We start from the raw sequence: 25991 nt of genomic DNA, 5'->3' as shown, positions 1-25991 counted from the left end.
AAACGAGTAAAAAAGCAAATGTTTTCATTTCCTCATGTCAGAAAACGCAAAAAATGAAAAAATATCACTCACTCTCTTTCTCTCACTCAGACCTATCGTCTTTCAATTAACCGGAACCCTAACTCGATCCACCGGCAAATTAGAGATCCCGGTGAGTTATAAAGTATCCGGAAACTATTAATTTTCTGTTTCTTTTACTTTACTTGAGTTTAATTAGGTTTTTGAAGAGTGGAAAAGGAAGTTAATTATTTTTCTTAGAGGTCTTGTTGAAAAAGTAGATGAGCGTACGATTGGGGAAGAGTTAACGGCAAGGATTTCGTCTCCGAATGGAGGGAGGTAGCGTCTCTAGACTTACTTACTCTGGTACTGTTCATTTCCTACTTTTTTTTTACTAGTAATAATACAAGCAGATAAGGTTAGAGACTATTTTTTTCTTTAATTTAGTTGCTAACAGTTTTGAAAGCTTAAAAGACCAAGTATTTTTGTTTTTGGCTTATGAATAATTGGTAATTAGTGCAAAGAAGTTGTTAACATATACTGTTAAAGTAATTAAAGGTTTGAACTAGGGTTTTTGTGGAATTCAGTTGCATTCATAAGTTCAGCTGGATTGATTTAGAGAAGAAAAGAAGTTTCTTTTAGATGTTGACGTGGAGTGGAGATTTAACTTGTTTTAAATTCGTAAGATTTTTTTTAGGGCTTAATTGGTGCAGCCTGTTATTAAAGTTCAGGTGACATGCATATATATATATATGTATATAAAACATAAAAAAGGAGCAGCTGTTACCCCAAATTACAACACCTATAATACAACTGACATGGCTATCGGCTAGACAAGTAAAAGATAAAACTTTTTTCTTGAAGTTTATTCGAATATAATATAAATTTAATGCTTACTGAATAATATATGTCAAAAATTTCCATGAAAATCCCCCTAAGTTTTTATTTCTAAGCAAGAAAATTGCGTCAAGAATGGGAAAAAAAATCCATCTTTGTTGTTTATAATGTAAGAACAATTTCTCTCGAAAGTATCTTGTCTCTGTAAATTCCAAATTTATATGTATTTAAACTTGGAAATCTGTTTTATTAATTAAGTAAATATGGTTGCCATGTGCTTTTTTTTCCCTGTTGAAGGGTGATGGTGATATGATATTGAATGGCATGTTTCCAATATTGTTTTCACTTGTAATTTATTTTTTTCAGCTCTATGGGATTCAGGTGGTAAGAACACCTAGTAAGACAGTTAAAGGCAAAAAACCCCTTTGTTTCCTAGTGATTTAAGCTGTTAAAATAGTACTTTCATCGTCCATATGCGCATCTTACAAGATACTGTGAACTATAATGCTTCTTCCTAGGCCACTTGCATCAACTATCTACTTCTACTGTATAACCATGACAATGCATTGGCTGTAAGGTGCCACACAGGATATCTATGAGGCATGCTAGAGGAATCACTCCACATAAGTAGCGCAATTAATGGAAAGGTTGGAGAAATAGAATGGTGATGTTGTAGTGGCGGGCGTTGTTATTTCACACTTTCTGCTAAAAGGTTGTAGAGCAACATGCCATGTTGGCTTAATTATGAAGTCATAACTATTAATTATAAAAATTCTGAGCTTGTGTGTCCTGCTTTTAATCCCTGTAAGATGACATTTTGAAGTTGTTATCCTTTGATTGTTGTATTTCTTGTTGTGGTGATATACAACATGGTGTTTTTCTAATGTGGATATGTGGCCTTTGTACATCTGTAACTGCAATTGACTGGTTTCTTCTCTGTCTCATTGTTTTAGGGATACACCCATGGATTATGATGACAATGATTTTCAAAGCCACAATCTTCATTTAGCAGGTGAAGGAAGCAACAAATTTCCTCCTGTTTTACAGCCATATGCCCTCCCCAAATTTGATTTTGATGACAGTCTTCATGGATCGTTAAGGTTTGATAGTTTGGTTGAGACTGAGGTTTTTCTTGGCATTGAAAATAACGAGGACAACCAGTGGATTGAAGATTACTCTCGTGGTACCAGTGGGATACAGTTTAGTTCAAGTGCGGCAAAGTCTTGCTCTATATCAAGGTGCAACAATGTTTGGTCTGAAGCTACTTCCTCAGAATCTGTGGAAATGTTATTAAAATCTGTTGGCCAGGAAGATAATACTCCTGTACAAACTAATTCTAGGGAATCAGATGCCTGTGATGAACTGGGTTGCATACTAAAGCACATGGAGCCCAGCTTGAAACAGGAAAACAATACACCTCCTAAAGTGGAAGTTACAACAAATTTACAGGTTAAATTTCTGCCGGGTGAGAATGTGGAAGATTTATCTGTGTTAGATAATGATGTTGGAGGGCAGCAGCCTCTTGATGGTAGTTCTCAGGATCTTAAAGGTGACGTATCTGCTGATAGTGGTTTGGGACGTTCAGTTGACCCAGCTGCCATTAGTATAGAGGCCAGACAACCTGTTATCGAAGGGAGTTTGTCAATTGATGGTGATTCTAATAATGTTAATCACAGGGGAGATGATGATTTGGTGAATGGATCTTTGGATGACAGGCTTCAAAAAGGTCCTGCTTCAGGGATGCAGGATAGTGCCTCTGTGCAAATAATTGCTACAGGAAATGATGAGTCAAATGTAAAAGATGGTCCAGATAATGTAAATGACACTAATGATGATAGTAAAGTTGTTCTGAAAACAGACACTGCTGAGAATCAGAAAAAGAAACCCATATTAAGTCAAGAGGGCCAAATGGAGGATGAGAATCCTCACTCAAGTGCAGTGGAATCTATGGAAGAAGCAAACATCATCGAAATTAACTCGATTAATTTGGGGGAACCTTCTTGCATAATAGCAAAGGAGCATTCTTGCCTGCCAGAAGACCTAGTGACTAGTGATCAGTCCAAAATGGATACAGTTGGGGGATCAATGATGACTGTTGAAGATAATATGATTTTTGAGAGGCATGAAATTGAGGACTCGAATGCTTCTCAATTGGATAACAAGAACTTGGCTAACAAGTGTGAGGGATCTTATCTATCTATTGAAGGCAGTGAGCTTTCTGAAGTGAAAGTTGGTGGAACAAGCATTAGCGATATAGGTGGTCTTTCTAGTTTGGCAGCAGGGTGTTCTTCAACTGAAGTTGTTGGAGAAACACATGCTGAGGGCCATGTTTCATCCTCCATACTTGCTGAATCATTGCAAACATGTGGGAAAAATATGGTTCCTGCTGATGGAAAGGACACAATAGAGCTTCCTTCAAGTAATGCTAGCCCTGAAAACGACTTGATAGCTTCAAGATTACAGTCAGATGCTGCTTCTGACAACAAATCAGGTATATAGTGAAATATTATTCCATGGAATATTACATTAAGTCTATGGAATTTATTTATTGCTAAAATCTTTGCTTCTCTTTATGTTGCATTATCAGATGGCTGCAGAAATGCTAACATCATAACCTGTAATGCAATGGATGATGTTTCAGCACCTTCTGGAGATGTCACTAGCATGGATACAGTTATTGGTCACAAAGATGTCAAAGTGTCACCTTTAAGTGGGATAAGTTCAAGTCCCTTAGATAGAGAGAGAGAGATTGCAGACAAAATTTCTGTGGAGGCGAGTTTATCTGATCTGAAGACCTCTTCTCAAGTGATAGCTGGATTAGATCCTGTATCTGTATCTGAAGAAGATGCTTCTTCTGGTGCTGCTAGACTGATGTTATGTGAGTCGGCTGAACAATCTCCATTAATGGTGGATGCTAGTAAAACAGAAGGACCTCAATCAGAAGTAAGTAACAAAGTCAGCATGAAGTGCACAAAGGATATGGAAGTGTGTCCAGTTCTTTGTGACTCAACTGCAAACAAAGGAAATGATGCTGAAGTGCCAGAAAAAGAAAATGATGAAAAGGGATCATCCAAAGTTTTAGGTGAGCAATTGTAATTTAGATAATATGCGTGTGAGAATTCAAGTATTTGGTTCTGTTTTATTCTTAGCTCGCTGCACTCCCCAAATTGTTTGTGAGGATATGCAAATTCTGATCGTGTAGTTTGCTATATCATTTGGATATTTCTGAAGCTAGATGCCATCCACCAATTTTCTGTATTTCTACCTTTATGACCCCATGCTTTAAAAAACAAAGAATCGTATATGGTGTTGTCTAATTTTTTCTGATGAAACTCTGTTTCTGTGCATGGTTATCAATAACTGGTACCTAGAAGTGTTATTTATACTTTGTTTCCTTCCCCCTTTTCTCATGGTCCTGATATAGATATCCTGATTTGATTAATCCAACTTTCTTATTCTGATAAGAACTCCTATGATTATGGTCATCCTTGCTGAATTGTTTTTTTTTTTTTATTATGCAGAACCAGCCGTAAATAATAGTGAGATGCTGGGACCTATCTCCTCAGAAAGAGAAGAGTGTCAGGTGGATGCTAGTCTGAAAGGCGAGAAAGAAAATGAAGCTGCCATGATGTGTAGAGATAAAAGTGATGGGCAGATAGCTGTCCTGAGCACAAATGGTTGGCCGTTTATTTATTTCTTGTTAGTTTAGTAATTTGTCATTCCTGCTTGCCAGCCTTGTCTGTGGCTCTTATTTTATTTAATGGAAAAAAATCATGGATGTCCCAGTATTTTTATACCTTTCAAACTTCGTTTTACCTGTTTTGCTAGAATGTGGAAGTTGTGCTGATGTTGGCAAGCCAACCAGTGGATCCCCTATTGTCATCAGAGCCGCTGGGGAATTTCAGAGTGAAAGTGACAAAGATGGAGCCAAATGCTCAGTGGAGCAGACTTCTGTTGTTGATAGCAATGCCAGCAAAGCTTTATCCTCTTCTCAGGATCCGAAACAAAATGATGCATCCAAAGATGAGAGGAGCTTCACTTTTGAGGTCAGTCCACTAGCAAATATCCCTCTGAAATCAGCTGACAATAAATGGCAGTCATTTTTCAACATACCAGCCACTAAAGTGTCACCGGTAAACTTTCTACATTCACATTCTTCACTACCTTCCCATTACAATCTGACATGATACCAACATTGCCTTTTATGATCCTTATCAATTTGTTCTTTCTTTCTTTTCCTTTTTTTGGCTCTTTTCAAAGATTGTGAATGCTTCTCCATCAGCATCTGGTGTGGTCCAGGTAGATCCCAAGATTGCTCAAGACCCTTCTCATGGAAGTCCAAAGGTGTCTGATGTTTCCACTGTGCGTACTGGTTCTAAAGGTACTTCTGAGCGTAAAACAAGACGATCATCTGGTAAGGCCTCGGGAAAGGAAAGTGCCAGAAAAGGAAATCCCGCTAAAGAAACTGCTTCTGTGAGACTAGAGAAAGGGGAAAAAATGAGCAATGTCTCTCCGGGCCCTTCTGGGATATCACAACATGTGCAATCAAATGAGATGCAGTGCTATGGTCATGTGGATTCCAGTGCTATGAAACCATTTGTTCTTGCATCATCCTCATCAAACCTTCCAGATTTGAATTCTTCTGTCTCTCCATCTTTGATGTTTCAACAACCCTTCACAGACTTGCAACAAGTGCAATTGCGTGCCCAGATCTTTGTTTATGGTGCTTTGATGTGCGTCTTGCTATTTTTTTTCTTATAATATTGTTGGTACCAATTTGTTGTTATATGTATGGGCAGAGGTGGAAAAATTAATTTCATGGATGTGATTAAATCTCTTCTGGATGTCTTGGGTGGCATTCATTAACTCCCAGCTCCTCCCATACCATAAGTGAGGAAAGAATAGGGATAAAAAATGAAAGGAAAATACAATTACTGAGCTGATTTTCATTTGATTATTGGATGTAATGGGTGGCTTTTGAATTTACGGGATCCTTCTGCATTTTACAAAAAAATTCCTGTTTGACGATTATGATTTACCTAAATCTCACTTTAATTTTGTTTGAAATAATTGTTACAGTCAAGGAACAGCTCCAGATGAAGCATATATGATATCAGCATTTGGAGGATCTGGTTAGTGGCACTTTCACTTGTTTTGCTGTACTTCTTGACTCTAAAAGAGAAAACACGTTTACTTTGACAATGTTCTTGTAGATGATGGTAGAAGCATCTGGGAGAATGCTCTACGCTTGTCTATAGAACGGCTTCATGGTCAAAAACCTCATCTCACTACTCTGGAGACCCCTTTGCTGTCACGTCCTGGTATCCCTCTGATTTCAAGCTGTTTAATCTTGCTTTAGATTTGGTTGAGTTCTAAGCATGACAGAAATGAGATGTAGGTGCCAGAGCTCCTGATCAATCAATTAAACAGAGTAATGTTCAAAGTAAAGTAATCTCTTCACCAATTGGTTGGACCAGCATGGGCACTCCTACAATTGTGAACCCCATGGCGCCCCTTTCTTCTCCTCTCTGGAGTGTACCTAATCCCTCCAGTGACACATTTCAATCGAGCAGCATGCCAAGGGGTCCATTTATGGATCATCAGCGGGCTCTTTCTCCTTTGCATCTTCATCAAACTCCACAGATAAGAAATTTTGCTGGTAACCCGTGGATATCTCAATCACCCTTTTGTGGTCCCTGGGCTACATCTCCACAGACACTTGCACTAGATACAAGTGGTCGTTTTTCTGCACAATTGCCTATTACAGAACCAGTTCAATTGACACCTGTAAAAGACTTATCCAAGCCAATTACCTCCGGTGCAAAGCATGTTTCCCCTGGTCCTGTGGTTCAGAGGGGGACTTCTGCCAGTGTTTTCACTGGGAATTTTCCTGTTCCAGATGCAAAAAAGGTTACAGCATCATCCAGTCTACCTCTTACTGATCCAAAGCCTAGAAAAAGAAAAAAGGCTTCAGTTTCCGAGAGTCCTAGCCAGAATATTTTGCATATTCACCCACAAACAGAATCAGTTCCTGGTCATGTTGTTACCAGTTATCCATCAACTTCTATAGCCATGACAACCCCTATTGTCTTTGCTTCTAAATCTCCTACAGAGAAATTTGTTACTTCTGTATCTCCAACTCCTACTGATATTAGAAAAGGGGATCAAAATGCAGAACAAAGGAATATTTTGTCAGAGGAGACCCTTGATAAAGTAAAGGCTGCGAGGGTGCAGGCAGAGGATGCTGCTAATCTTGCTGCTGCTGCTGTTAGTCAAAGACAGGAAATATGGAATCAGTTAGATAAGCAGAGAAATTCTGGGTTATCACCAGATGTTGAAACCAAACTAGCTTCTGCAGCTGTTGCAATAGCAGCAGCAGCTGCTGTTGCGAAAGCAGCAGCTGCAGCTGCCAATGTTGCATCTAATGCTGCATTGCAAGCAAAACTGATGGCTGATGAAGCAGTAGTTTCTGGTGGTTACAGCAATCCCAGTCAAGACAATGCAATTTCTGTTTCTGAAGGCTTGGAGAGTTTGGGGAGGACTACTCCTGATTTTGTCCTGAAGGGTGATGATGGGACAAACAGTTCCAGTTCAATCCTTGTTGCTGCAAGGGAGGCTGCTAGACGAAGAGTTGAAGCAGCTTCTGCTGCTGCAATAAGAGCTGAGAATATGGATGCTATTGTCAAGGCTGCTGAGCTGGCTGCAGAAGCTGTGTCCCAAGCTGGGAAGATTGTTTCTATGGGCGATCCTCTGTCACTGAATGAGCTAGTAGCTGCAGGTCCAGAGGGCTATTGGGAAGTGGCCCAAATAAACAATGAGCTGGGCTCTAAATCAAATGATATAGGTAGAAAAACTATCAACATAAATACTGTTGGAGAAGGACCAGACACTTCTCCTGTGCTGGGTAAGAAAGAGACACAGGTCAATAACTATGGGAAACCACCTGCTCCAACAGAGGGGTCCCCTGTAGACCATGCAAGATTGGTAGATGGTTTCTCAAATTCTGGTGCAGCCACTTTGAAGGATGCTAAAGGACGAAAGGGCTACAAGGTGTCTGAATCTGAGGATGGTTCAAGATCTTTGGGAACTACAGTAGATTATAATTGTATCGAGGAAGGGTCCCATGTAGAGGTTTGATTGCCATCTTTCCTTGTGTTCTGTTAGTAGAAGTGTAAAGCTTTAATTTATACAGCTTGTTTATGTTTTCACCTTTCCTTTGTAGTCTATTGTTGAGTCTGTTCTGATATTGATGTTTGCTCGTGTTTGATGATTTTGTGTTCCTTGTTGTCTTTCTTTGAGGTGTGTTTGCCTTGGGTCTTTGTTAACATGCTGTATTGTTGGCTTTCCCAGGTTTTCAAAGATGGGAATGGATACAAAGCAGCCTGGTTCTCAGCCAAAGTGATGGATTTAAAGGATGGGAAAGCATATGTGAGTTATACTGACCTTCCATCAGCTGAAGGTGAGTCATTGTTTTTATTATCAATCTATGGATTAGGAATTGGTAGATTGTTGATACTTCTGAATCCAGAAAACTTGGTGAAACTTTGTGCTCATTTTCTATTTGCTGCATGTGCCTTTGGCTTATGTATGATAGCTTGAAGAATGAAAGATGTGGCTTGTATGTGTGTGTTGCCGCAACTTCTGATGGGTGCACAGTTGCCTTAATATTTTTAGCTATGGAGCTAATTTTGTGAATGCTCTTACCTCTGGTTATTTTAATGTGTAAAGATCTGTATGAACTATGATGAACTTACCAGGTGTTATAGGACAACTGAAATGGGGGGTATTTTGATGCACAAGATAGGATATATAGTAGTGTTGTCAAGCAGGTGTTGTTAATCCCCTGTACATGCATAACCATGTGATCAGAGAGAATTTTCTTGTTGAATTCTATTGTTGGCTTCCTGCTCATTAGAGCCACTGGCAAGTAACTTGTTGGAAGAAGAGAATAATTGAAGCATTGGTATTTTTGCACCCATGCATTTTCAATTTATCATACTTTATTTTTTTGAATATCTCCTGCAGGCTCAGAGAAGCTAAAGGAGTGGGTGGCACTTAAAGGTGAAGGAGATGAAGCACCAAAAATACGAATTGCTCGCCCTGTAACTGCCATGCCATTTGAAGGAACAAGGAAGAGACGGCGGGCTGCCATGGTGGACTATATTTGGTCTGTTGGTGACAAAGTGGATGCATGGATACAAGATAGGTATGTTTCTATGCATGGATACAAGAGGGTGGTACTGACATTTGACAGGAAATTTCAAAACATACACACACACACATAAAGCCAAATATGTTTGATGTAGAAAAGATGAACAAAATCACCAAATCAAAAGAGTTGATGTAGAATAGAAATCTCCAACAAGAGAGACACTCAATCTTCAAGGGATTTAATCAAGAGAGACACAATCTTGGAGAAAATTCAAGTCTTTTTTGAATCAATAATAATTTGTAAAAACTGAATGTCTGCCTAGGGTGCTTATTTATGGGCACCCAATAAAACTAGGAAACATAAACAAACTAGATTGTTAGAATTAAACTCTTCAAATTTTTCAAAAAGTAGACTAAAAAAATCTACTACATGGGCCTGTGTGAATGTTTCTGATACAAAATTGCAGGAGAAAAACATAGAGAATATCTCACAACTGGATGCAATTCTGATTGGTGAATAACTAAGTTTTGAACTCTATGCATGTCCAGGTGCTATTGTATCATGCAATTAATCTCTTCAATCAATTTTAATTAAAATTTTAATGTATGTTTTCCTTATGCTAAAACTTCTATTTTTTCATGTATTATAAATAGCAAAAACTGAAAGACATTTTAGCGTGAAACATCTCCATCAGTGGGAAAAAAAACACTTTTTGGCAAGATTATATTAGGATAGCAAGTTCTCATGTTAACTTTGGAAGAGAATATCAGTGTATAAAAGGTGGAGTCCATGCTTTGTCTTTTGTAAGGTTTGTGAATGAAGAATCATCGTTCCCTCTGTTGACTTAACTGAAAGCTTCGCATCTATTCTCATTGTCTTCCCTCTATTGTCCTCTAATGAATATTTTTCCCATCTTTTGTGCTGTGAGGGCATACTGGTGACATGTTTTGCATCAGTTGTTCTGACCATTGTGCCATTTTTCAGTCCTTCTGTTTAGTTTATACTGTTGCAGCTGTGGTTTGGCACTTTTTAGATCATGCTGCTACTCGTATTTTCTGTTGTGATATGTGTGAGATATTCTTCAGCTTTCTCTATTTTATTTTGCAGCTGGTGGGAAGGAGTGGTCACTGAAAGGAGCAAGAAAGATGAAACCATGCTAACAGTCTATTTTCCAGGTATGGATGTTGGTGGTGTAGTTGAATGAATAAACCACATGTTTGTATGCTTCTCTGCTATTGGATGTAGACTTAGCATTTCACATATGAATCTGTGTCACTCTGCTTCCAGTTCAAGGAGAAACATCAGTGGTTAAAGCATGGCATCTACGCCCTACTCTCCTTTGGGAAGATGAGGAATGGGTTGAATGGTCTGGTTCAAGAGCAGGCACTCACTCTACCAATGGGGTACATTCATTTGATATCTCACTGGGTACTGACCTGAAGATTTTCATTTCTTGCTTGCACTGACACAAAATTGATGTTTCAGGGTGATACGCCACAAGAAAAACGACCAAGGGTGCGGGGCCCTGTGGTAGATGCCAAAGGGAAGGATAAGTTGCCAAAAGGTTTGGATTCTGTGGACACTGATAAACCTGATGAACCTACTTTATTGGATTTAGCTGCTCATGAAAAAATGTTCAATATTGGGAAAAGTATGAAAGATGGGAATAGACCGGATGCACTCAGAATGGCACGGACTGGGTTGCAGAAGGAAGGATCAAGAGTGATCTTTGGTGTGCCGAAGCCTGGAAAAAAAAGAAAGTTTATGGAAGTGAGCAAGCATTATGTTGCAGATCGGAGCAGCAAAAACAATGAAGTAAATGATCCAGATAAGTTTGCTAAAAATTTGATGCCTCAGGGATCTGGATCCCGTGGATGGAAGAATACTTTAAAAACTGAATCACTTGAAAAACGAACAGCTGCATCAAAGCCCAAGGTTCTCAAGTCAGGAAAGCCACAAAATGTTTCTGGTAGAACAATTGCTCAGAAGGACAACTCATTGACTACTGCAGTTTCTGCTTCTGATGGCGCTGCTACAGATCATGTTACAAAGAACAAGGCTTCTACAAGCCATATTGAAAATACATCCGAAAAACATGCCTCGACTGACTTTCAGCCCTTATCTAGCTCTGTGGGAGGAGCAGAGGGTCAAATACTTTCATCCTCTTCTCTTTCTTCAGATACACTTTCCTCTAAGAAAATGTCCACATCCACATCAAATACTAAACCTCCACGGGGAAGTAAAGGAAAACTTGCTCCTGCTGATGGAAAGTTTGGTAGAATTGAGGAGGACAAAGTTTTCATTGGCAGTTCTTCAAAATCAACCTCTGATGTTGGTGAGCCCCGGAGGTCTAATCGTAGAATTCAGCCTACATCAAGAGTAAGTTTTAGAGCTCTTACTTCATATCCTATGTCTTTATTCTCCTCCCTAGACCTGCTTCTGGAAGGGTAGTACTGGGTAATGGCCTTCATTGATTTTGAACCATTTGATGTAGTAGTATGCACCTTAGTTTGTTGCATCAAATCAATTTTTTTATGTGGTTGTTAACATTCTCCCATCCATACAAAGCATCCTGGCTTCTCACCTTCTTTCCTAGGGGCCAATAGCCATTTGGAAAATGTAGCTTCCTTTTGACAATCCCATGTTGATAAGAGGATTTCTACTCACCCTTGCAGACTATAGCAATTCCACAATGTCCAGAGGCTCTTGGAGCATTTCTTTCTGGAAGATGTGTTTCTCTACTTTGTATTTGTTCAGTGAACACTTTCCAGTCCTAAAAAGAGGTGTAACAAATAAAAATTGAGTTGTGGATAGAATTCGAAGATGGTCCTTTTCTCATTACAAATTTTCCTTGAGTTGTGCTTATTGCTGTGGAAGTGGAACCATATGCTTATTCCAGTTAATTGTATAAATGGTCCTTGAATGGTGAATTTCAAGATGAGAAATTTGAAGAAAGTTCTTTTAAGATTGTTGGGTTTCATCTATTGCCATTTTCTTAGGATCTTCTCTGTAACATGGAGAACTTTTCTGCTCTTATATCCTTTTCGCGGCACTTGCTTCTCAAGTAGATTAACGTCTTCATGCCTTTGAATTCATGTACTGACAAGCTTATTTATCAATCTTCTTGTTCACAGCTATTAGAAGGGCTACAAAGCTCCTTGATGGTCACAAAAATTCCATCTGTATCACATGACAGAAGTCAGAAAAATAGGACTGCTGCTAGAGGTAACATCTCCTTGCAGAATTCGCTGGGTATTTTAGGCTTCTATGTGCATTTGTACGTGATTGAAAAATCATAAATTGTTGCAGGGAATAACCATGGTTGAGAGAACTCTTGCAATGATGAGATCCAGTGCAAAGAAGCTCAATGGTCGCCAGACAACACACCGAGAGTAGTAGTTGTGTATATTTATAATAGAGGAGTTAGCTAGGAATGGAAATTCTGCTTCCTTGGGTATAATGACATTAGTGGTTAGGTGTTCATATCAATTCTAGTTTATTTGCAATGATGATTTGATCTCCTAGCATTTGCCATAAGGGTTGTATATGGAAAATCTCCATTTAGTTTGGCTTGAAATTGCGGGAAACTTTACTAATCAATCTCATGTATACCTTTTGAATTCCCGTTTTAGGTGATCCGTGCTTGGTGGGGCTGGTCATTTTCACAATCAATAAGCTTTAGTTTCCTGTATGCAATGTACTATTAAATTTTAGCGAGGGAGACTGCTGAACTGCTAGAGGTCCCTAGTAACTAGTTGACTCTATTACATAGATCGATGGCGACTTAAGCTTCCACATTCCTTGTAAAAGATCATGTTTATGGACCTGATACATCCTTGCATGCATGCATGAAGCGGATTCTACTCCTGATTCTCGAACTTAGTGAAATTTTCCTTGAGCTCTGTAACTTCCAAGAGCTAGTGATTACTTGCAGATCTGATGTATGATCTCATCTCCATAACCTCTATCTCAGTGTAAGCAAGCTCTGCTTGTAAACTTGCAGAATCAATGACATGCTGCGAGGCTATAGGTTAGCATTCTGCAGAAAGGCATCAAAACCTTGGGTGTAGATAGTCTTGTGAGAGACGGGTTCGCTATATAGGAATTTACTAGATCAACCTTTTTGTGGGTGTGTTTGTTTTCTCTTCAAGTGGTCACATGGGCTTTAACTTGTTCCTCGAAATATAACTAATCGTAGACCAACCCGTTTAACGGGTGGTTCGTTGCAATATTGAATTTATTTTACAATGTCTCTTAAGTAATTTACTAATACATTATTAATTTCACAATCAAACTTACTGAATGCATGTTGCATATTTGTATTTCTTTCTTTTTTGGTACAAGGTGAGAAATTAATTGATTGCACCGCCAGCAAAAATAAAATTATTGCAATAACATCGCTCCTTGTCGATTTTCCATTTTTTTTATGGCAACTGTGTACTGTGTACAGTGCACTTGAAACAGAGGCGGCCTGGGTTGATCCAAATCAACAATCAGATGGCAAAAGAGTGCGATATTTTCCCCTCATTTGCACGTTCTTGAGCTTTTCCTTTGGCATTGCAAAAATACTGCAGCGGCAAACAATTTCACAGCATCCCACTGCCACTTTCATCTAAAACGGGTGTGGAGAAACAAAGAACATGATGGCACAATAAAGTCAGACTTGGTTGATGCAACCAAACAAGTTCCATTGACTTCGACATACCTACAAACAGGTTTCCCTAGCAAAACTATCTATGAACAATTGCAGCTCATTGAAGTTCCCTGTCTCCTGTACATAAACCCAGTTCATTCGCTGATCCAATCACTGTTACTGAACAGAAAAGGAAAGCAGATACTAAATTCAAGAAGGCTTAAATTATGATGCCGCAATGAATTTTTTTTTTTTGTGCCAGCGTGAAATGGTGACATGCTTGCAAGATGAAATGTAGGAGGCATAAATTTGTGCCTGCTATTAACCATGAGCTGCCTCCATTTGTACCTTTAGTCAGGAAAATTTTCACCATCCTTGTTCTCTCTTAAAGACAGTGGTTCTTCCATGCTTCTCTTCTTCAATCTCTGGAGGCTTTTGTCACCTTGATTCTCCCCAACATACTTGGAATCAACATTTTCCTTCAAGTTCATATGGATTCTTTCTGACAGTAGATCCTCACCCTTTCTGTTTTCATCATCTGTAAATGGCTTCTCACAGATACAAGATGGATATTCGTGGAAGTCACCTCGTCCAGGCCTCACCTCATCGGGTTCTCCCATAAATCCTCTCTGGCTTGCTTTCACCTTTTTGGCAAATGTATCCCAGTCCATCCGATCCCTTGCCTTGAACAATGCACTGAGCTTCTTTGCATTCGGTCTGATGGTCCTCTTATGCCCAGCATATCTCCTAGGATCCATCATATAAGAGAAACAAAAATTAGTGCAGAGAAAAGGTATGTAAGAAAGAGAACAGTGAATGATAAGAGTAACTTCTACAAAAAATTATGTAATAAATGAAATGGCATGTATTATTACAAGCAAGATTTTTCACATTTTGGAATTGGATTCTATCATGTGGGGGAATAATAATTATGGAAGGAATAATTAATAATGCACGAATCATAAAAGGCACATCATATAGTAAACAAATATTAGTAAATGTTTAAGCATGCCTTAAATTACTCGGATATATAATGTCTAGAATCTTTTATTCTTTTATTTTTATTTTTTTTGCAAAATATCCCTAGAACCACTCATTATATAAGGACTGGAATACCTTGTATCACCATACATTTGATTATAATGACAATAAAAATCAGGTATTCACAAAAACAAATCTTCATGAGAAAATATTATACTATGATCCAAAAATTCAAGTTCATTCAACACATCACTCTCATGATAGACAACATAGAAAATAGAGACACTAATATTTTCTCAGAATTAACTTTCTTGACAATTCAAATTTAAATCACCAATTCCTTCCTCATCTTCATATCAAATTGAAGACCAAAAACTAATTTTAAGCTTAAGCATATTCAAGGAAAAAAAAATACATGGAGTAGTATTCTCACCTTCGACCAGCAAGAATCTTGGCCATGTTTCCATTGTTATTTGTGACAAAGACATCACTCTCATCACAGACAATGTAGTCAATGGCCGCCATGCGGGAGGAAAATGGAAAAAAAGATTTCAGCTCTTTGATTGCAAGCATCTCCTTTGTATAGAAGTTTGGGAAGAGTTCTCTGAGGGGTCTCAAAGTCTCTTCCCCGCCGTATATTTCTCCAGATGCAACATAGAGGTATGTGTCGTTAGCAAAACCAAGGGCACGCAGCATCAATCCCACTTCATGAGGAGTGAGCGGACATTTTCCTCTCTCGCGCTCTCCATCAGGGCTTAAATCCTAAAACATTGCAAGTATATATCTGGGGTAAATAAAATAAAATAGAGAATCATCTGAATCCATCTTAAAAAGGCAGTCCTCATTTCTCCAGGTAATTACAAGAGAGCTGCAGTGAGTGGCACGACTCAATGGGTTGAGAATCTTTATATAACTACAAAATTGGAGGTTACAAAGGAATAGCATTCTTTTCTTACAGGTAATGTTGCCCATCTTTTTCTTATTTCACCAAGCTCAAATCTCTCCTTTTCACCCCCACCAAAGTAACACCCAGAAAACGCAAGCATATCAGGTTCAAACCTGTAATTTTAAACAGTTAGGCCATGAACATATAAATCCAAATATACAAACCATTCACCACCTGTCCATAAAGCGTCAACATGTAAAGACCTATGCTCATAAAACCCAAACATACGGATATGATAGTAATCCTTGCTAGAAAAAGGAGGATACAGAAAGCAGTTCTTCTATACAAGTGGTATGTTCATATTCCTTTAGCATTCATTAGCTGCAAAGAAAATCTGATAAGCATCTCTACCACAGCCTACAATAAAATACACACAATAAAATCCAAGCATTTCCTTTCCTATTATCTCCTCACACGTACAAGCGCACATGTGTGCGTGTGACGAGGGTGAGAAGGGGGTGTCATGTACAATAGTTGTGCATTACATGAAAATTAGTAAATGGGCTAGAATCTAGAGGAAACTCTAGCCAAGATAGGATCCCAAAATCATAATTTTCAGAACCTGTCCCCCACAGCTGTCTTGGCCATTAAGTGGGGAAGAGATAGACATATTATGCAACCATGTTATTGACATTAAAGCAGCAGAATAGTCTATTTTCCCTCAGATTAGACATGTCAATTAAATTTTGAAGTAAACAATACAAACCTCAAGTGAATTGCAATGTAACGTTTTTCCATCTTTCGCATTTTTGTCACAAGTCTCTCTCCAATTTCTTGTATGGGTTTTGTAAATCTTAAAGCATGATAATTAGCCCGGCAGCGCAACTTTTGCAGCTCTTCTTCAAGGTTACTTGCAAGCCTGTAGTCAAACTTCGTCAACTGCACAACCTGCAAAAATTCATATCCTATTGCTTTGCTTACAAAAAACTAGAACATATCAATAAAATACTTCACACCACAAAGAAAGAGACCTGGATTTCCAAAACTTTAAAGAGAACAACAAGGGCATGTAAAGGCAGCAATAACGAACTGGAAACTATCAAATTAAAAAGAATAATTACGAACTGAGGAGAGTGCCTTACACGTCTCCTTAATAATATTGGCAGAACTTGATCCAGATAATATTCAGGAGGGGATTTTCTTGGGACACGCATGGTATATGGGGGTTTTTCCATTGACCTCATGACCTTGTCAGGAACTCTTTTCACAATGGTGACATCTTTTGCAAGGTAAGAAATGAACCAATCAACGTCAAAAATGTTGACAAAGTCACTGCATACAAAGGGACATATTTAATTAGGCAATGGGTGTAAAGTTTAATATAAAGAACGCAAATATGAGAAAGAAAGAAATGATCTTCCAGATTAAATACTAGGCAAATAGAATAACAAATCCCAACTTACCTATCATCCTTCCAATAGGAGTGATGATCCAGCTCAGGCACAACTAATGTAGCATTAAGAATCCGTGAAACAACCACAGCATCTGTTATCTAAGCAATTGTCATTTTCAAAAACACAACACATTAATATTCGGGCAAGAAAAATATATAACCCTATTTGATAAAACACTCTGAATCAAAAGATAACCTTCACTTACTCCAGTTCTTTGTTGGTTCAACCCTCCGCTTGCAGCAATAAGCAAATAGCCATTTGATGCCCGCTCACGTACGGCAGCTGCACATAGACTTAGCTTTGTTAGAAAGTTTGAACTCTAGAATGTTTCAGTATCTTGTTCAGAGTTGAAAGGAAATAACAGAACTAATAAAATCTACTCTAACAGCCACTGATTCTATCCAGACAGCGAAATTGAACTTGTATAGTAACCGGAAGCAAACATTCCAGTAAAAGCAACTTAAAAAGAAATTTTGAACATACGAGGAAAATTACGCCCTCTTTCGCTACATCCATAGAAGAGATTCGAGTATTTTGATTTCCAAATATCAATGGCTTCACGTCGCCTTCCCTCCTGCAACACCATCCATTGCCACTTTACATTAACCCAATCTCTAAAAACATTCTCACTTCCTATTTTCACTCAAAAATTCTACTTTTTTTACAAATAAATAAAAACAACATTGCAGAATAAAACTTCAGAAAATAAGAAAATTGAGAAACTTGTGATTAATTAATACAGTACCAGCCTAGAGTAGAAGAGGCTGCGCTTGACTAATCGTTGAGAGTACCACTCAAGATCAGAAGCCACGTGTCCAGTGAAGAGAGAAACCAATCCCAAACCAAACAGCATCAAACCGCAAACAAGCGACCACGGCACCTTCCTCCGGTGCTGCTGGGTCGCCGAAGATCTCCACCACCGCCAGTCATTGTAAGTATTTTGATGATATTGATAATGTTTTCCGTTTGATTGGTTAGAAAGCGCCAGGTTCGGTTTTTCCGATAACAAGCTAAGCATCCAAGCCTTGTTAGCCACTCCCATTCACTCCTATTTTCGGTTCCGCCCCTGTTTTCATCCTTTAATTTACGCAATTTTCCGCCGCCGCCGCCGCCATGCTGCTGATCATGAAAAATGAGAGCAGAAGAGGCAGGGTATAACCGTCAAACAATAAACGAATTGTGTAGAGATAATGGAAATCCTAAAGAATGAGGTTTGTTCAAAGATCAGACTAATAGACTACTAGTAATGTTTATGGATTTCTTTTTCAATTTTTCGAAATGTGGAACACTGTAGAAGAGCTTTTCTTCTTTGGTTCCAGAGAGATAGAGAGGGCCTGTCTGTGTTGGAAAGTGAAGCTTCGTGATTTTAGGTTTATAAAATGGAGAGATTAATTAATTAATTGTAGTGTTTGTTTCTTTCAATGAAAAAGCAAAAACAGGAAAGTGAAAGACAGCGGCTCTTAAAGAAGGGAGTAACTAACAGAATACTCCGTTAACGTCAAGGTTAATGAGATCTAAAACATCCCTTATTTTGCTCAAATTCCTACAAAGTATAAATAGGAAAAAAAAAATATGAATATAAACAATCTATATTAGTGATAAATCTAATTTTAAAAAATTAATATCATTATTAATGAAAATAGTAATAATAATTTTTAATATTATTATTAATATCATTATTATTGAAAATAGTAATGAAAAAGAGTTTTTATACTTAGATGGTTTAATTAATTAAATTGAATCAGATTCAATTTAATTCAATAACTTTTCAAGATTGGAACAGAACATGTAAAATGAAATCAGAACATTCCAGCAAACATTTAACTAAAAAATTCAGAACAAACTGAGATTTAAAATGAGATGAAAATTATTTTATTTTGATTCTTTTTATAAATTGATAAAAATATTTCATACATTTCAAAAAAATTGGAACAAAATTGATAACCTTGATTTAAAATACTCAGTTTACCATTATAGTTTTGGAGATTCTTAATTTTACCCTTCATTTTTGAATAACCGATCAAATATAATGATGGGCTGCTTCTATATTTATTTACTTGTGTAGTTTTTTAAATATTTCTATGATATATAATTATATATTTGGGAATTTGAGATGACAAACTAATAAAAAAACTGAGATATTTTAGCTACATAATTAATTTAACATTGAAAATTTTAGAAAAATATGGGAGCAAAAGTGGAAAATTTTAAACTTTTGACTGTAAGGGTGAGATATTGGCCAATTTGCAAATAAACGTGATGTTTATCCTTTTTCTTTTTTGATCTAGTATATATTAGGGGTATTTGAGAATGTATTAGTGATTTTTTTAAATTGTTTTTTATTTAAAAATATACCAAAAAATATTTTTTTATTTTTAAAAAATTATTTTTGATATTAACATATTAAAACAGTTTAAGAACATAAAAAATTAATTTTAATAAAAAAATTAAATTTTTTCCAATATTTATTTGGAATGTAATACCAAATAGAGCTAGATGTCTGACCACGTTATCTTGTAGATTTTCTTCAACATGAAAATTTTCTTCAACATAAAAAAAATATTGAAGTGGTGGGAAACTCTTTGTAACTACTATTAATTATATAAAAAAAAATATTGAAGTGGTGAGAAACTCTTTGTAACTACTATTAATTATAGCTCGGTGAGTCAAACTTATATAAGAATTTAATAGATTAATTTTAGGTATTTATGTTGAAGTGGTGGGAAAATCTTTATAATTATTATTAATTTTTTATATTTAGTCCTTATAATTAATTTTTTATAATATTTTATTATTAAATCTAGATCAAGCGTTATTTTCTTATATTTCAATCCTTATAGATTGAGAGGAGTGAGAAGCTGACAAGAAAGAAAATAAAGCTTAAGAACAATCATATTTTAATTATTAAAAATAAAAAATATATATTAATATTAGTGTTGATGGATTTATGGGAATAGAATTTGATGGAAGTAATTTTGTTCTTTAACCATGCCAAAAAAAAGTAGAGTGGAATCTAAGAAGGGTTTTTAAAAAAATAATTTGAGCTTTAAAGGGTGTTTTAGGATTGTAAATGAAGTTATTTAGGTTTATATAATGTTTTTGATGTTTTTAAATAAAAATATGTTGAAATGAGATTTTAAAAGATATAAAAACTCTAATTATATTTTTTAAATCATCTTGTTTCAATAAACCACATATAGTTTACATCTTTTAAAAAAACTTTAAGCTAATTTTTTCAGCTCACATGTGCATTGGCTTTTTTTTTTTTCCAAGTAGGGCACTCGGGCCGGTCCTTCTAGGCCCAAGCATCCTAACCTTTTTAATAAAATTTCTTGTTGGAAATTTTATGAATTTTTATTTTAACGACCTTTAGTTTTCATTCAAAAAACCATATTACTAATAAAAAAAGTTTTTTGTTAAAAGAAAAGGAATACATGAACAAGAAAATGAATTTTTAGCTTAAAATTGCATTTTTTCCTCTATAATTTCATATTTTTTAATATTTATTTTAATTATCACATAATTGAATAAAAATAGATTCTAAAATGGATCCTGCAGCAACATTGAATGGCCAAACAAATATCTATAACAAATCAATTTGTTACTAAGTAAAGATTTAAAAATATTATAAACTAATATGTGATTTTATATAGATGACACTAAATAGGTGGCTCATGTTGTAATGGGAATTAATCTAATTTTTTTCAGCTTAGAAAAAATATACTAATACTATAATACCTTGAAAAATTAAATAACAAAGGACAACACTATCCTTTCATGAATAATTATAGGTGATAATGGTTGAGGGGAAATTAAGATATTTCACAAAATTTGGTAAATATATAAGTATAGAAAAAATAGTAATAGTAAATAAAATAAAATAATGTAATATAATTAATTAAGTTCCTATTATGCTCTTTTTATTCCAAAACAATGGGTATATTAGTAATTATATACTTTTTGGAATATTATAAGTAACAATGGGTATATTAGTAATTATATACTAATTTATAGTATAAAAAGAAAATTAAATCCCAGAGTAATTTACATCTATTTTTATCAAACAATCAAAACCTATATCAATAAAAAAAGGAAACGAGGAGATTTGATTTAAAGCCAATATCCTTGTTTTGTTTTATTGGTTTTTACACGTATATTAAGGTTACTGAAAAAGATTTAGAAATTATGATTTTTATGATTTTTGATGTTTTTTAATCACTTTTAAATAGTGAATATTATATTAATGGAGCTTTAGATTAATAGTAATCTAAGAAACTATGAAAGTGATTTTATATGTTTTTTGTTTATTAATTTAAAATAATAATGAATTGATAACTTCATGCTATTGTAATCAAGCATTTCAATGAATGTTTTGGTTAAAATTTGGTAACTAGTTATAGTATGTCATAAGTTCTTTAATTTAATGGGTTGTTTTTCTAAATCAAAGGTGTGGATGAGGACTTACAATCATTAAAAATAAAACCACTTAAATATGTAATTTCTGAATTTAAAAGAACATTAAATTTTTTGAAGTATACTCTTGGTTAATTGAAGAGTGCAATTCACCTTAAATGTTTTACGGTCCTAAAAAATTTATTGTCTTTTTTTTTTAATATATTACTAAAGAGTTTTAGTGTTTTTTTAATATTTTTTTAAGATTTTTTATGAATTTATGATAAATTATTTATAGTTATTTAAATTTAATATTTAATTATTAGAATTTATTTTAGAGAGTGAATAGCTTTTACAGTTCAGCTTTAAACTTTTTAATATGATAGAATTAATTGATTGTTATGTAGAATTTGAATACATCAAGGTTTCATAGAGAAATTGATTTTTATACAAATTAGTTTATATACTTATCAAGTGATTTTCTAAAACTATTTGCAGTTAATAATCTTTGACACCTCCATTTTAACCATGCTCATAATACTTCTTTACTTGAAATAAGATATTTCTTAGTCTTTACGGATCAAATTTTTATAATATTTTTATTTTTTATCATAATTTTCATATGTTTTATATAATTATTTTTGGCATTTAATTATTGAAAATAAATATTGTATAAGTAAAATACGGTGACTATGATAACATGGTTCTAGTGTTGAGTGATTTTTTAAAGGAATTTTAGTGTCATTTAAGCTAGTAATATATTTAAACTTTGATTAAATTATGAATTAGAAATAATCTCATGTATTATATTGGATTTTGATGAGCATATAATTTATAGTGATTATTATTTTTAGGTTGTCAAGAGTGCTTAATTATCTCTAAGGTTAATATTAGACTTACATAGTGATTAATTATCTCTTAGGTTAATATTAGACTTGCATATCAGGAAAGTAAATGCTTATATCTTTGATTAGTTATTTTGAGTTAAAAAATAAATTTTTATATACTAAATAAATTTTTTTTATTAAAATCTTTATTGTTTTATAAATTATGTGGATCAAGCATGATAAATAATTTATAAATAATATTAAATTTTTTGTGAAAGTATGTTTATGATTACAGTGTTTTGAATATGATTTTGAATATGTTTTGTTTTTGTGAACTTATTTATAGATTGAATATAAATATGCATTTTGTTGACTACACTTTGGACCCAAACTTATGGGTTATATATTGACACTTATAAACATATTAATTTAGAATTTGATGTTTGGTCATAGAAAAAAGTTTGACCCATTATTAACGTGGTTAGAGTAATTGTAGCTATTTGATTCTAAATTTAATTTTGAATATGAATGTGTAATCCACATGTATTTAAAATAATTGATTTAAATTATTTAAATTTGTGAATGATTTTTAAATGTTCATTTGAATTTTTGAATCTTTAAAAGTACTAATATTTTGATATAAGAAATGAATTGATTATAAGTTATATGTATTAGTAAGTTTTAGCATACTTATTCTAACTGTAGAGATAAGTTTTTATTTATTCAGTATGGGACACTTACCCTTTATTTATTTATTTATTTCAAATGGCTTGGAAGAGATTTAGAATGTGAAATGAGTTCTTTGAAAGCTTATAGGTGTTTTATAGATTTCAATATTTCAATAATTAAATCAATTTATGACCATAGTCTTGTAATACATTTGGTTTTATTTGACTTTGAACTTAAGTTATTTGATATGAAATGATTTATATTAGGTTTAGTTAATTTATTATTCAAAGTATTTTTTTTCTTTTAACAAAGTATTATTTTGAATATAATTTATTAATTGAGATTTAGATGCCTTGCATGCCTATAAGGCATGCCGTTGTCACATCAACGGAGTATTTTCATTATTTGTTTTTAATTTGGTATCGGCATGATAAAAGCAATGCAAATATTCCTAAAAAAATAAACAAAACAAAATGAAACTCAGGTCATTGACTTAATTATATTTAATAAACTAAGTTAATTTAATAACACAAATAAAAAACATACAATGACAATAAATAAATAAAAAAAGCACAAAAGTTAATTTCTAATCAATCAAATCAAATAATGAAAGATGAAATTAAAATAAAATATTAATTTAAAAAAAAATCAAATGTTGAAGGATCTTATCTAATAACAAAGAAAAAAGTAAATGAAAATGCAATGACCCATAGAAAGTAAAATAGAAAAAAATTAAAAATCAATTTCTAGCAAATAAAATATTGAAATCCTTCTGAACTAGCATGTAAAATCTACAACCTAGTTGATATATCAGGATAACGTAGAAAAAAATTAAATAAAAATAAAAAGTTTAATTATCAAAAAATCTAATATTGAAGAGCTAGATAACCCGAATTATTTTTAAAATAAGTGAAAAATCCAATAAAAAATAAATATAAAACCAAATCTTAAATTAAGTAAATATTGAATAATAAAACTAACAAAACATGAGTTAAAAAAAAAAAATAATTACATAAAGTCTCATAAGATTTATATCAGATTTCACTTTCCTGTTGTAGTTTAAAAAAATTATATTTTACATCCTCAATTTTATAAATATACCAACACTTTATATCCTCCTAAAAAAATTAATAAAAAAGATCTTGTTGTTTACAAATTTATCATTTTATTCATTTTATTGACTAAATATTAATTTGAGCTTGAAAACAATATATTGTGGCGCTTATACATCTTTAGAAGAAGCATTTCATCATCAAATTAATTGGATTTCAAACTACACTATCAAGAAATGACAAACTCCCAAGATCAATAGGAGATCACAATGTGCAAGAGTGCAATTTGACTTCATGGTATATCATGATAACATGGCTTGCTAAGAATGGATTTGGGGAGGATGCCATTGATTGATCTGTTCAGTTTAGCCACAGAGGACTGAAACCTGATGCACAGATTTTTGCTGGGGTGTTCTTTACTTGTAATGCCATGGTATATCATGATAAACCCGATGCATGCATGCTTGTATTAAAATCGTCAATTGCAGTTATAATAATAATATTATCAAAAAATTTGCCTTGTGGTTTCCGGGCTGGCAGTAAAATTGTTTAGGTTGTTGTTCTTGATTTCTGGATAAACCGATTTGGGTTTTGTTCTTGGCCTCCATGATTGTTCGGAGCTGTGCTTGCATCACTGTTATTAAACCTTGATAGCAAGATTATTGATCTTTTTAGAAAGATAAAATAATTCTTTCATTGTGTTAAATTGTGCATTGATGCACGCACAGTAAAAGTTTATGACTTTTAATTGAATGCATGCGAGAAAGTCCAGTTGCCCACCTCTCGAATCAATCTCGGTCGAAGAATCCGTTTTACTTTTGATTCCGATAAAGGCAATGCTTTCATCAATCAAGCAACAAAACTAGCGAAAACAATAAAGATCCTTTTTTTTCTCTTCGAGAAGAAAAGGAAGAAGAAGCTCGGGGATGATATATGTTAAGGGCAAACACGAGCAGGAAATTAAGGACGTGAAACAGCAAAAACAAACCAGGCATGATCAGTATATATCCAAGCCGTCGTTCTTCATCTAGTCGATTGGCGGTGGAGAAGATCGTTTTGTTTGGACCCCGTGAGGAAGATGCCCAATGCCTTGTTGTTTTCACTCCACGCCATCCACATCCCTGCTGCTCAGGAAGAAGGTGGTCCTCCGTTTTCTTTTCTTCTCTCTGTGGCCGATTTTTCTTCTTCCCCACTCTTTTTGAGCATTGCATTGGTTAGGGTTGTATAATGAAGGTTTTTTTTTTTTCTTAATTTTTTTATCAAAAAGGGAAAATGGCTGGTACAAGAATTAAATTCCGTGGCCCTCTAGTATTGAAAACTGCAACGGCATTTTCTGAATTGCTGCTCCAATCTCAGAATCCCTGACAAGTGACAAGAAATAAGAAAAAAAAGAATTGTTGGTGGATTTTACAACTTTGGTTGTTATTTCGGGTTTAAATTCATAACGGTTGTGGAATACTATTCAGGATTTCAAAGAGACATGATTGGAAAAGAAATTAACTTTATATTTTATCTGATAGGATTTTTATAAATTTATTCGAATTATTTTTTTATTTTTTTACTCATAAAAAACCATAAATGTATTTTTTATAAATAACTTCTAATTTTAATACAAAATATTTTTTGATTTTTTATAAATAACTCATAAAAAAATTGTTTGATTTTTTTTATTAATATTTAATTTACTCGCAAAGCTTATAACTATAACTGAGCTCTAATAAATCAGTTTTATTTTATAATAAAAATTCAAAAATTATTTTATTATCTATGATAAAATTCAGTAAAAACTTGCCACTAATAGATAAAATTGAAAAAAAAATCAAATTATATTTAAAAAATTAGTTAAAAATTTCAAATCAATTTTTTAATTACTATTTATTCAACTTGTAATCTGAATTATAAAATTCATTATTTTAATTTATTATTTTAATTTTATTATATGATAAAAAATACATGAAATAATTTATCATTAATTCAACACCCAAAAATACAATTGAATAAAAAATATAAACTAAATGATAAAAATAGAAAAAAAAACCACGGAAAATTTGTTTTTCAACCCCCAACAACATTTATAGTTTTAGCTCAAAGGGCAGAAAAATAATTTTTCT

General features: G+C 34.2%; 2 protein-coding genes across 10 annotated transcripts; one reads left to right on the top strand and one right to left on the bottom strand.

The window, feature by feature from the left end:
• The first annotated feature begins 18 nt into the window (after positions 1–18).
• LOC105130877 (uncharacterized) lies at positions 19–12712 on the top strand. 9 transcript variants are annotated; one of them, XM_011033591.1, is made up of 17 exons: positions 19–151; positions 279–336; positions 1788–3325; positions 3422–3916; positions 4356–4511; positions 4663–4967; positions 5095–5567; positions 5914–5966; positions 6048–6155; positions 6233–7965; positions 8185–8293; positions 8860–9040; positions 10094–10161; positions 10274–10389; positions 10472–11365; positions 12121–12211; positions 12296–12712. In XM_011033591.1, exons 3-17 carry the CDS (start codon positions 1798–1800, stop codon positions 12310–12312), a joined length of 6327 nt encoding a protein of 2108 aa, XP_011031893.1. In that variant the 5' UTR covers positions 19–151; positions 279–336; positions 1788–1797; the 3' UTR covers positions 12313–12712. The 9 variants fall into 9 exon arrangements, with proteins under 9 accessions (XP_011031893.1, XP_011031891.1, XP_011031890.1 ...); XM_011033589.1 differs by having other exon boundaries at positions 279–363; XM_011033588.1 differs by having other exon boundaries at positions 259–336.
• An 849-nt stretch (positions 12713–13561) lies between these two features.
• LOC105130876 (O-fucosyltransferase family protein) lies at positions 13562–18360 on the bottom strand. Its single transcript, XM_011033583.1, has 9 exons — positions 17686–18360; positions 17424–17514; positions 17146–17222; positions 16950–17038; positions 16629–16818; positions 16253–16434; positions 15557–15659; positions 15034–15362; positions 13562–14366 (listed from the first exon to the last, which is right to left on the bottom strand). Exons 1-9 carry the CDS (start codon positions 17980–17982, stop codon positions 13970–13972), a joined length of 1755 nt encoding a protein of 584 aa, XP_011031885.1. The 5' UTR covers positions 17983–18360; the 3' UTR covers positions 13562–13969.
• Positions 18361–25991: the final 7631 nt, after the last annotated feature.

This window comes from Populus euphratica, unplaced genomic scaffold, assembly GCF_000495115.2.
Source record: "Populus euphratica unplaced genomic scaffold, PopEup_1.0 scaffold43.1, whole genome shotgun sequence".
NCBI classification, from domain to species: Eukaryota; Viridiplantae; Streptophyta; class Magnoliopsida; order Malpighiales; family Salicaceae; genus Populus; species Populus euphratica.
This window is presented reverse-complemented; position numbering and strand designations above follow the sequence as displayed.